Below are 12,854 nucleotides of genomic sequence, written 5' to 3'. Positions count from 1 at the left end.
TTCATTACATGAGATCTTGCGCATAATACTCTGTCAAACAAACAGTTTCCCATCCTCCACAGGACAGAGGGTGACCTGTGTTCACTCTTTACCTGGAATGAAGTTAACTAGGCACGTGTTTTAGGTTCACCTGAACCCTCAGTGACTCAAGTTATGACTGCACATTTGAGTTTCTTGCACTGTAATGAAAGAGTTACTGTTCAAAATCCAATTATTGCATCACCGTGGTTACAGTTTAATCGTATTTGACATGGGGCAACCACGTGGTTGCTTAGAGGGAGAGATTTGGATGGGACAGCCTTCCTTTTAGCCTTCTTCTCAGACTGTCTTCATCAGCATGGATGTTTTGACAGATCAAGACGTGCAAACGGTAAAAACTGCATCTAAATTGAAATAGCAACTCTTCAATACGACAGCTGTTGCGTTTTTATGCACACGTTCATCAGAAACGCTGGAAACGTAGATTTACGAGTAAAATGCTGTCAGATGACTATCAATGTTTTGCTTCTTTAATAATAAATATTTTCATAGAGCAGAGCCCCGTGCACGCACGCGTGCAAAAGATGTACGAAATTCAAATATATGTATGTGTATTGGTGTAAGCACGTGTGGAATAAGTTTTATCCTAATTTTAAGTGTGTTGCGTAATACGCTAGAAACAAGACAAGCTGCTAGAATGGAATGTGGTGGAATGAAATAAGGGGCGTGGAAATGGGCGGAGCCTGCAGACAAGGCTTTGTTTCAGTGTGTAGTTTTCAGTTTAACGGCTATTATTATTAGTAGTAGTAGTAGTAGTAGTAGTAGTAGTAACATTATACAGTTTATTTATTAATATGATTATTAATGTCCCGACGCGTAGACTTGTGTGTTCTATGAAAACTGTTACTTTTCTTAGCGCTGTTGATGATGGACCAATCACAGTCTTGGATACTGTATTCTACCATTTGTGAAGATTAATGAAACGAATTAAAAATTTGTATATAATATCAAATTAACAAATTTTATAAACGTGCAAATCTTGCATAAATAATTAAACAATTAAAAACTCTACTCGATCATGTGACGGTAAAACAACAGCAAAACAGAAGTTAGTGGATTCGTATTTTGCTCAATTTAAAAGAAGGAAAACAAAAAGGAAAAGTAAATCAACTCTATTTTCTCCCTAAAGTTTTTATTAGATAGTAGTACGAGGATGGAAACATATTGTGATACCGAATGATCACCATACTCGTTTTACATTGAATTTACATAGTATTTTAAAGAATACAATGCATGTGAAATACAAAAATATTTAACTGTTGAAAAAACAGCAGGTGCTGGTTAGGTCAGGTATGTTTTGAAGCATGGCAGCTGGTTTAAGCAACTACCTCATACTACCTCATTCTACCTTAAAACAGCTTGAGTCAGCTGTTCTGCTTCAAAACATACCTCACCAGCAAATGCAGTTTTTTCAACAGGATAATGGTACTTTTTCTACTTTTTTGTGATGTCAGAAACAGCAAATGATGTTGATGTCCTAATCACATTTGAATATGTGCAGTGAATAGGTTTGTGATGTGTATTTATTGTGCAGTACCGGGATGAGGGCTATCTGGTGCTGGACGGCCTTCTGTCCCCAGAGGAGTGTGATGCTTTACGGGACCGTATGAGTGAGATCATTGAGCGGATGGACGTTCCTGAACACTGCAGGACACAGTTCTCCACTGACCACGACGAGCAGCTTAAAATACAGGTAAACTCCTCCAGATGATTACCCAGAATGCATCATCAGCAAACATTCACGGTATTGCCTTAATGAACATTCTTTTACGCTTTACTTCCCACATGCAACCAAATGTTTCTGGGTAAAGATGCAGGTAAATGTAGTTACCTGGATTAGTTACAAACCCTGTTGTAACTGGAAAAATGTCCCTTGTAAATCCATGTACATTCAGAAGCAGTTAAAACAGTCAAATCATGATCGTATTTGGTGTTTATCCAGGGAAATGCAGACTATTTCATCACCAGTGGAGACAAGATCCGTTTCTTCTTTGAGAAAGGAGTGTTTGATGATAAAGGTTTGTAATTTAGTTGCTTTGTTTGTCATGTTGAGATATAGAAAGAGACAGCAAATTCATCTCATAATAAGACTGTTGTGTTTTCAGGAGAGTTCATTGTGCCAAGAGAACAATCCTTGAATAAAATTGGACATGGTGGGTATTAACGAAAATAGCATTTCATATAATTCAGTCATGTTTAAACATAACCTGTCATATATCATTCTTTGCTCATAAGTATTTGTGTTTTATCTTTCCCACAGCTCTCCATGCTTATGAGCCGCTGTTTAAAGCGGTCACCCACTCACCCAAAGTTCAAGTAATGTTCAAACCTCCATGCAAACAAATGTAAACTGTGGTCCTTATATAAACAGTACACTCATGTCAAAACCTCGTTTGATTTAATCGGAAGATTTATGAGAAAGCTCTTGGGAGACCTCTTTAAAACCAGACAACCCAGAGACTAGTGTTGTATATTGAAACTATTACAAATAATTTCAGTATTTGAAAAAAAAAAAGCTGAAATAAAATAAATATTAGATTTTAATTTTTAGATTAAAAAAACCTTGAATTAAAATAAGCTGAAGTGCTATATAACTCAAATAAAAATTAATTAAAGCTATATAGAAATGTTAAAAAATAATACAAATGAAAAAAGCACATTACAAAATTACTTAATACTTGAATTAAATGTAAACCAAAAATAAAAAAATCTAAATATGATTACTAAAACTGTAACTGAAATAAAATAAATTAAATCTATATATATATATATATATATATATATATATATATATATATATATATATAAAACTTACTTAAAACTCAAAATATTAATAAGTACTGTTAGTACTATGATATTGTATAAATAATACTGACCTAGACCACTCTAGTGTCAAGCTAAGACTAGCCATCCACTGTTTAACCATCTTAAAATAAATCTTGCCAAATATACTTCACTCTTTTCATTATGCCAATTTTTAGACACTTTAGTTTGTCAAAATGTATGTGAGAAATGCATGTTTGTTTCTTATCTGCAGAATCTGGCAAAGAAACTCGGCCTGATAAATCCTGTTCTTCTGCAGAGTATGTACATCTTTAAGGTACAGTTACATACAGTACTTATATGATGTTACTTACACACATTGTAAGGGTAATTATTTCATTACTCGCATCTTCTGTGCCTGTTCTGTCAACAGCAACCAGGGATTGGTGGAGAAGGTAAGACCCCTCCCCCTGTTTAACCAATAGGAATGCAGTACAAAAACACTTGGTTGATCTTTGATCTTTGACTTCAGTGACCTCTCACCAGGACGCCACCTTCCTTTACACACAGCCTCTGGGAAGAGTGATGGGCGTGTGGATCGCTCTGGAGGACGCTACACTGGAGAACGGCTGTCTGTGGTTCATTCCGGGATCACACAAGGGTGATTTCACATGCATCAGGCAGATTCATTTGTGCATGCATGCTGTTTTAGTGAAGCTTTATTTTGCATTTAAAATGTGTTTGTGTGGCTCTTTTCCTGCATGTGTTAGATGGGATTACCAGGCGAATGGTGCGGACACCTAAAGGCACGTTTCCTCTGACTGATTTCATTGGCCGAGAGAAGAATTACGATGACAAGCTCTTCGTTCCTGCTCCTGTTAAAAAAGGTGAGTTATAGGTGATGAGCTTTTTTTTTGTTTGTGTATATAATATTATGTATTAATATAGATGTGCATGTACTGTAATATTTTATATATATACAGGTGCTGGTCATATAATTAGAATATCATCAAAAAGTTGATTTATTTCACTAATTCCATTCAAAAAGTGAAACTTGTATATTATATTCATTCATTACACACAGACTGATATTTCAAATGTTTATTTCTTTTAATTTTGATGATTAGAGCTTACAGCTCATGAAAGTCAAAAATCAGTATCTCAGAATATTAGAATATTTACATTTGAGTTTGAATAAATGACCATCCCTACAGTATAAATTCTGGGTATCTCTTGTTCTTTGAAACCACAATAATGGGGAAGACTGCTGACTTGGCAATGATCCAGAAGACGAACATTGACACCCTCCACAAAGAGGGTAAGTCACAGAGGGTCATTACTGAAGGGTGTGGCTGTTTACAGAGTGCTGTATCAAAGCGTATTAAATGCAAAGTTGACTGGAAGGAAGAATTTGGGTAGGAAAAGGTGCACAAGCAACAGGGATGACCGCAAGCTTGAGAATACAGTCAAGCAAAGCCGAATCAAACACTTGTGAGAGCTTCACAAGGAGAAAACTGAAGCTGGAGTCAGTGCATCAAGAGTCACCACGCTCAGACGTCTTCAGGAAAAGAGCTACCAAGCCACTTCTGAACCAGAGACAACGTCAGAAGCATCTTAACTGGGCTGTGGAGAAAAAGAACTGGACTGTTGCTCAGTGGTCCAAAGTCCTCTTTTCAGATGAAAGTAAATTTTACATTTCATTTGGAAATCAAGGTCCCAGAGTCTGAAGGAAGAGTGGAGGCACAGAATCCATGTTGCTTGAAGTCCAGTGTGAAGTTTCCACAGTCAGTGATGATTTGGGCTGCCATGTCATCTGCTGGTGTTGGTCCACTGTGTTTTCTGAAGTCCACAGTCAACGCAGCCATCTACCAGGAAATTTTAGAGCACTTCATGCTTCCTTCTGTTGACAAGCTTTATGGAGATGCTGATTTCATTTTCCAGCAGGACTTGGCACCTGCCCACACTGCCAAAGGTACCAAAAGCTGGTTCAATGACCATAGTGTTACTGTGCTTGATTGGCCAGCAAACTCGCCTGACCTGAACCCCATAGAGAATCTGTGGGGTATTGTCAGAAGGAAGATGAGAGACACCAGACCCAACAATGCAGAAGAGCTGAAGGCCACTATCAGAGCAACCTGGGCTCTCATAACACCTGAGCAGTGCCACAGACTGATCGACTCCATGCCACGCCGCATTGCTGCAGTAATTCAGGCAAAAGGAGTCCCAACTAAGTATTGAGTGCTGTACATGCTCATACTTTTCATGTTCATACTTTTCAGTTGGCCAAGATTTCTAAAAATCCTTTCTTTGTATTGGTCTTAAGTAATATTCTAATATTTTGAGATATTGATTTTTGACTTTCATGAGCTGTAAGCTCTAATCATCAAAATTAAAAGAAATAAACATTTGAAATATATCAGTCTGTGTGTAATGAATGAATATAATATACAAGTTTCACTTTTGAATGGAATTAGTGAAATAAATCAACTTTTGATGATATTCTAATTATATGACCTGCACCTGTGTATATATATATATATATATATATATATATATATATATATAAACTTTCATATTAAGTTTTATATTTTCTTATTTAATTTTATATATTTTTTAACTGTTCAACAAGGCTGCATTTCAATCATGACAACTCTCGTTAGATTTTAGCATGGTGATGGATATGACATTGTTAATGTATTTGGTCTTGGCAGAATAGATCTGCTACGCTGCTGCTGCTGTTGGTTGTTGCTGTAGTTGTAGATTATTGCTGCTGCTACTGCCAATGCATATGGCGATACGGTACCGTGAGTATTTAAGACATACTGCTGCTGCACAAATAGCATATAAAATAACCCGTAGCAGATCTATACAGGTGGAGCTGGGGAAGGTGGAGGGTTTCAGAGAGACTCTCAAGTGAATGCTAGCCAGCCATATATATGCAAGGCAGTAAGCTCATTGACTGCATATGCAGCATGAACCAATCAGCTTGTGCCAAGTCGTTTAACTCTGTGAATATCATCAGTTACGTTAACAACCCGTCAGCCTGCGCCATCTTGAGTTTCATGACTGAACTATATATTTATTTGATCAAACATGTAGTAAAAACAATAATTTTGTGAAATATTATTACAATTTAAAATAACTGTTTTCAATTGAAATATATTGTAAAATGTGATTTATTCCTGTGATCAAAACTGAATTTTCAGTTGTGCTGCTTCATATTTTTGTGGAAAATGTGATAAATGTTTTTCAAGACTGTTTGAAAAAAAGAAAACAAAAGAAAGAAATAGAAGCCTTTTGTAACATTAAACATAAAGGTCACTTTTGATCAATTTAATGCATCCTTTCTGATTAAAAGTAATAATTTTGTTTTTGGACCACGTTTGTCGAATGTTTGTGGTACTGTAGGTGGAGTGGTTCTGATTCACGGTGAAGTCGTCCACCGCAGCGCTGCAAACACATCTGACGCCTCACGCCACGTTTACACCTTTCACATTATGGAGTCTCAAAACACCGTTTGGAGTCCTGAAAATTGGTAAGAACAGTGCACACTGGGTAATGCAGGACTTGCGTTAGGAAGCTTCGTAGAAAGCCTAGGTTGTAAAGTGAATCTGTTTTTGTCTCTCAGGCTACAACCAACAGAAGAGCTGCCCTTCCCGTCCCTCTACAACTAAACACAGAAATAACACCAAAACAGACCTGATAACACGTGTTACCAATGATGCTGAAGATACAGGACAGTCACATGACTATAATGAGCCTTTTTAACATCTCGACCAACAATCACCCCTTTAAATATGAAGTTTTGTAAATGGACCAAAAAATGTGAATCATTTTGAATTAACTACAACCACGACAGTGTTAATAAAAGGCTAGTTTTTGTTAACCAAAGAGTGTTTATTATTTCTAATCTGAATTTTAGAAAGCAAGAAACATTTAATTTTATTAGAAATTCACTTTATTTTCTTTAACGCAACATTCTCTGAGTACCCAACAAAATCAATACAATATAGAAAAGGTATAATCTGGATTTCAAGACAAAGAAAATAAATGACCAAACTGCAGTTCTCATGTCAACCAATCACTGACAGGAAAATCTGAAAAATAATTCATAGACACTGCTGAAAAACCAACTTCAACAAAGATAGCAACAAAAAGAACCCATGATATTTAACATAAAAAAAGTTCCAAGAGATTTTTTTCACAATAGTCTGAAAGTCACTTATATTATTGTTTCATGCTGAGTCACTTGTGTTGTAAAAACTGGTCTTTTGATGCAAAGTAAAAGCAATTATTTGAACAAAAAGTATTTTCTGTAAATACACAAACCATTAAAAATGATGATTTACAAAATAAACATTCAACAATCTTTGTCATATCCCAGTGTCAAAATATGGACCATTAAGTAACACATTACAATTGCCAGGTAGTTTAAAAGCAAGTTTACACTTAAATGAGTGTCATGCAAATGTCCCAGAATGCACTTCAAACCGAACAGGTGATTGACGCTTCAACCACAGTTCCCATGACATCCGTCAAGGTAATACACTCAACACAAAATGCTGAGAGCAACAAAAAAGGCCTCAGTCAAATATCATGAATAAATTAAAGTTTAAACATACATAATTTACGAAATGTCTTTATCAGAGTAAAGACAACAGCTGAATTGCATACATGCGTTTACAGGATAGTGATCTGTACATTAATATCTACTGCCTCCTACATACAGACCCATGCAGACAAACCACTGATAGCATTGAACTATTCAAAATACAAAACACTTTTTAAGGCGACAAGCTATGCTACCAGTCCTTCATATTGCATTGGACATAAAGGCAGATCCTATTCATAGCATTAAAATTATATTTGAGTATTTTTGTCGTATAATAGAAAAACAATGGTGTTCTTCCATGGCTCAAGTGATGCATATATGCTGCTATAAAGGACTGAAAGGATAAATTATATTTTCATAAAACGGGGAAAATCTGATAAAACATGTCAAGGGTCATATTTTACTACAAAATCAAAAGAAAGGAATAAATTATGTTTCGCTGAAATAAAATCCTATTTTTTTGCAATTTGACATAAGCACATTTCCACAACTTTATAATGTAAAAAACCCTAATTTAATTATTGTAATGCAAAAATTAATAATTTTAAATATTATTAAATGTTTAATTAAATATTATAAATATATATTATTAAAATAACAAAGTATATATACATTATAGTAGTTTGTTAACCTGTAAAATATACAAATAACAATAAGAATTTAATGTGCTTGTGTTTATTATATATATATATATATATATATATATATATATATATATATATATATATATATATATATATATATATATATATATATATATATATATATAGCATTCAGTAATTAAGTAATGTTTTTTTTTACATTTTAAAATTGTAGAAATGTGCTTCCCAAAAACATATAAAATTATATAGAAAATATAAAAATACAGGCAGACATGTCTTCATGAGATTCATCTAAATAAAATACAAAAAATGTGTATTGTGTTTGCATTCAAGACGTATGTTTGTGTGTTTATCAGCAAGTGCAGGCATTGTTAAAGGGCATTACATTTTCCATTTCTTTTTTTAATAATGTGCAACCCAATCCCTGTCATTTATACTGGACTGACAGAGGCAGGATTTGAGCGAATTAAATATTAACAGCGTCTCAAGACATCAGAGCATTCTGAGAGGACACACAAAAAAAATAAATGCTATAAACAACAAAATTATCACATCTACACCTTGAAAAATCAAAATGAAGAATACTTAAAGGTGTAGTTCACCCAAAAATGAAAATTATGTAATTTACTCACCCTCAGGCTGTTACAAACCTGTATGAGTTTCTTTCATCTGTGGAAATTAAAAGAAGATATTTTGAAGAATGTTGGCTCCCTTTGACTTCCATAGCAAGGGAAAAAATACTATGGAAGTCAATGGGACCCGAAACAATTTGGTTACCAATATTCTTCAAATTCTATGTTCGACAGAAGAAAGAAATGCATACGGGTTTGGAACAACATAAGGCTGAGTAAATGATTTTTTGAGTGGACTATCCTTTAAAGCTGCCAACATCAGTGGCACCAAACTCTGTTTTCAAACAAAGCTGTCATGTGCAACTCAAACAAGCATTTTGCAATTGCCTCTAGTGGTGCAAAAATACACATTTCACCTTCAAACATCTATTTTTGTGCGTCGTTTACAATATCAAGTAGTTTTCTAGTTTGTTTCACTCTAATACTATAAGAAACGGTTTATTCTTGAATAAATTTCAGTGCATTTCTATTCACTGTACGAGGGTCATAAACACTCTAATGATGTTTCATTATTGCATTTTGCTTTCCAAACTTGCAATACTAGGGCTGTAACGTATGAATTTAATGCTGTTGATATCTGTGCATTGGCATAATGGTCTGATTTGTCTGGAAGGGTCTGATCTTATAGCAGCAGGAGGATGTAAAGGTACAAAGGAAGCAGCAGGTTGTCTATCTGCAACGTATACGCCTCCAGCATGGCCACCATTGTGATCGAACCCACGACCCATGAGTAGCTGGCATTCAGGTTTATACTGCTGTCGGCGATGAGGAAAACCACCACGGCGATGATCTGAGCGAACACGGAGGTCGCCGTGCCCTCGAAGGTCTTCTTAGTGCCGGGCCAGCGGATCTCGCCGACCGTGCTGCCAAAAACAGATGCAACTGTATCGCCGACTCCCACTGCCAACACACCGGCGTAGGGCACCAGGCCACTGGCGCCCCCTAGGCCTCCATTAGGGGTGCAGGACGCGGGCATCAGCCAGACTGGAAGGGCGACGCCGAGGAGAAGGTAGATGTGGGTGAGAATAAGCGGTCCTGAATCTCTCTCATCTAGGAATAAAGTAAGAAGGTGCCGCAGTGGCGCCCCCAGAGGTCGGATGCGGAAATAGCGGACGAATTCGAGGAACAAAAACACTGAGAGGCATCCGACCGCGGCTAGATGTAGCAGAGGACGGTCTAGTGCGAGTCCAGGAGCGAAGGTTAGTACGGTGAGGAGGTGGAAATACTTTCGCACGGTCGTCGACGCTTGGTGCTTCTTGCTTCCGGCCGAGCGATGACTATTTTGATACATCACAACGGCAACCGCTAGAAGCAACAAAGCGGCCCAGAATCCAATCAGCCATAGGCGAGTGTTGGTTTCGGTGATGAAATGCATCAACCAGGTGATGGGGTGATGCTGCGTGAGAAGGGAGAGCCAAGGAACCAATAGGCCCAATCCCATAACGGCCGTCATGGTGTGGAAGAAGAGCGACGCCGACCAGGTTTCCGATTCCATGAATACGAAAAGCACGGCGAAGAAGATCCCCAGCAGCACTAAGCCTAACACGGCGACCGGGAGAAAATACGGAAGCGGGTCTGCGTTTGCATTCCCAGATGAGGCCAGAGAGCGTTTGATGAGCTGGTTGATGATAAAACTGATCCCACCGAGGATGAGGAGGGCCTCGCCGGGAGTGAAGCAGCGTGGGAGGAGGTACAAGAGGATTAAGCTTAGATACACAAAAATAAGCAACACCTCCAAGACTTCAATTACCTCGGAGACTGTTAGTGTTTGCTTGACTGTGTACAGAATGGCACTGCCGGCGATGCCGGCTATAACGCATGTGTTTGTGGGCACCGGGCGTGTGATTCCCAATGCGATGAGCGATAGGAACAGCGCCAACATCATACCGATCACTGTTATGACCATTGCGAATCGCTCCATGTAAACGTTCCCCATAGCAATGCAGCGCCCCCTCAAAGCCAGTCCCAGCAGCGGCAGCACCATGCTGGCCGGTAACACGCCGCTGTTGGCTGAAGGCCGGAACTGGAAGACGGCGGCGCCGGTCCGAATGAGCCGATCCCATTTGTGCTGCACGTAAAAAGCCTGGACGGCCAGAGCGATGCAGCACCAGGAGAGCTGGTTCCACACGGCACAGTGAACGCAGATCACCATGGAGAACACCACGGCGGATTCAACCAGCACTGGATCCAGCTGCATGATTGCGGGGCGTATGTGTGACAAAGGTTTCCAGGAATTTGAGACTTGGAATATGGCAGTCTGTCAGAAAGTTCCTGGTGAACACACAAACATTGTCCACTTTTCGCTCTCCTGCACACAGCAAATTAGACCTGGGTAAAGACACACCAAAATATCATTAGACAAACCACAAAACTTTAAAAATGTAAAGCTTAAATAATAATAATTTAATTTAATAATAAAATGCTTTCTCTTACTGTTTTTAGCATTTTTTTCTTCACACAAAAACACAAACTAAAACATAATTTAATAGACATAATTTAATGCAATATTTTTTTAGCAACAAACAAAAACACAATCAACTAAAATAAACACAATTTATATTTTATATTTGCTCCTATTTTTAGCATTTCCTCCATACAAAAACACACTCACTCTCTCTCTCTCTCTCTCTCTCTCTCTCTCTATATATATATATATATATATATATATAATATAGTATATAATATAGTAATACTATATTTTTTCTCAATCTTTAGCATTTTTTTCCAAACAAAAACACACAATAAACTAAAATAAACCAACTCTAATAGTAATAAAAATGTTTTCTCTCACTTTTAGTAATTTCCTCAAACAAAAACACATAATAAACTAGAATAAAAAAAAAGAAAAACTGTATTTTTATTTTTTTTAACATTTTGAAGCCAATTAATATAAATATGTCCTATAGCAATATCATTCTTTTTTTGGCAAATATACCATAGTAATTTCATGGTATTATTTTAAATAACTAATTTACATGGTAATTACAAATATGTAGTATGTTAACCATGTAGTATCATTTGTTATATGTCGAAATACTATGGTGTTACCATCTGATATTAAACTATTCCATGGTACAGCCTTAGCTCTTTTTTCTCAAATCACTATTATATCATGGTAGAAATTCTGAAAGCAATGTGTGTTATGTGATATTCAATGTGATACCACCTACAGACAGACTGTGGTTCAAAACCTACCTAGGCAGCCTTCTTGGTCACAGTAGATGTCCCTAAAAAATGCTAGATAGGGAGCTAACTAGGTTTTGAGACACATCCGTACTGTCCAGAGCTTCTATTCCCTCACTGTGAAACTAAAGAAGGATGTCAAATTTCTCAACGGCGCTTGAACTCTAGACACTGTGAACTTTAGCACTGTTGAATGCTCAACACCAGCTATTTCTAAACACGGTAAATTATGAAAAGACAGTGTCACTTTGTCAGCGAAAGTAAACGGTCTACTATATGATTACTATACTTTAATAGAATATATTAGTGTTTGAAATATTAAGGTTTTATAAGCACCCAGAAATACATAAATGTGCATATAATATAAATATTTTATAAGTACCCTAAAAATAGTATATTAGAGAATATTATTTTTAACACAACCTTATTCAATACAATTTCTGGGTAATCATAAAATGTATTTATATTATTTTAATACAAATAATTTTTTTTGTAAATAACGATAAATGTATTATCAGACATAATATATTATAATAGAAAGGACTGTTTGACAGCCTTGTTGTCTCTACTGCATACAAGCTTATTAATACATGGATAGTATGCAATTGCATACATGTTATACATATATTTGTAGGAATTGTCAGTCTTAATATTAAATTATAATACAATTCCAAACGCAATGCTGATGTTTATGTTATTTTATAGGGTTCTGTTACTGATAGAGAGGGTGATGATGGGCTCTTCAGCAGAAATGACAGCTCATTCACTGCAACACCAGCTGTTCATTAAACACCCTGCACAGTAAATAAACGCAGAAATATCAAATTACAGCAGATAACGGTTCATCTTACCCTTTTTCTGTTCTCGAACAAAAGAATATTCCCAATGTTTTGCTGTGACTCGTGCTTCGTGCGATCATCTGATCAGCGCTCACTGACTGACGGTGGGAGCGGCCATGTAAGACAACCGGGTCACGTGGTGTCAGAATAATCACGTGGCTAATGTCAAAACAAATATATTTTG

General features: G+C 36.7%; 2 protein-coding genes across 2 annotated transcripts; one reads left to right on the top strand and one right to left on the bottom strand.

Annotated features, from left to right (window-relative positions):
* The first annotated feature begins 235 nt into the window (after positions 1 to 235).
* phyhd1 (phytanoyl-CoA dioxygenase domain containing 1) lies at positions 236 to 7,171 on the top strand. The gene is made up of 11 exons (XM_058757130.1): positions 236 to 370; positions 1,574 to 1,732; positions 1,982 to 2,057; positions 2,145 to 2,192; positions 2,300 to 2,355; positions 3,077 to 3,139; positions 3,236 to 3,257; positions 3,335 to 3,463; positions 3,573 to 3,689; positions 6,211 to 6,337; positions 6,431 to 7,171. The coding sequence occupies exons 1-11, from the start codon at positions 338 to 340 to the stop codon at positions 6,474 to 6,476; spliced, it is 876 nt and encodes a 291-aa protein (XP_058613113.1). The 5' UTR covers positions 236 to 337; the 3' UTR covers positions 6,477 to 7,171.
* Positions 7,172 to 8,186: 1,015 nt separating this feature from the next.
* Positions 8,187 to 12,805, bottom strand: dolk (dolichol kinase). Its single transcript, XM_058758280.1, has 2 exons — positions 12,683 to 12,805; positions 8,187 to 10,976 (listed from the first exon to the last, which is right to left on the bottom strand). Exon 2 carries the CDS (start codon positions 10,843 to 10,845, stop codon positions 9,271 to 9,273), a length of 1,575 nt encoding a protein of 524 aa, XP_058614263.1. The 5' UTR covers positions 10,846 to 10,976; positions 12,683 to 12,805; the 3' UTR covers positions 8,187 to 9,270.
* Positions 12,806 to 12,854: the final 49 nt, after the last annotated feature.

This window comes from Onychostoma macrolepis, chromosome 21, assembly GCF_012432095.1.
Source record: "Onychostoma macrolepis isolate SWU-2019 chromosome 21, ASM1243209v1, whole genome shotgun sequence".
Lineage (NCBI taxonomy): Eukaryota > Metazoa > Chordata > Actinopteri > Cypriniformes > Cyprinidae > Onychostoma > Onychostoma macrolepis.
The sequence above is the reverse complement of the archived record's forward strand: the minus strand, read 5'-3'. Positions and strand labels throughout refer to the sequence as shown.

Bases quoted from the DNA above. Each gene is read 5' to 3' on its own strand.
- phyhd1 (XM_058757130.1), top strand. From the start codon at position 338: ATGGATGTTTTGACAGATCAAGACGTGCAAACG. The intron at 3,258-3,334 runs GTAAGACCCCTC...CTTTGACTTCAG, and splicing joins ACCAGGGATTGGTGGAGAAG to TGACCTCTCACCAGGACGCC. The intron at 6,338-6,430 runs GTAAGAACAGTG...TTTGTCTCTCAG, and splicing joins GTTTGGAGTCCTGAAAATTG to GCTACAACCAACAGAAGAGC.
- dolk (XM_058758280.1), bottom strand. From the start codon at position 10,845: ATGCAGCTGGATCCAGTGCTGGTTGAATCCGCCGTGGTGTTCTCCATG.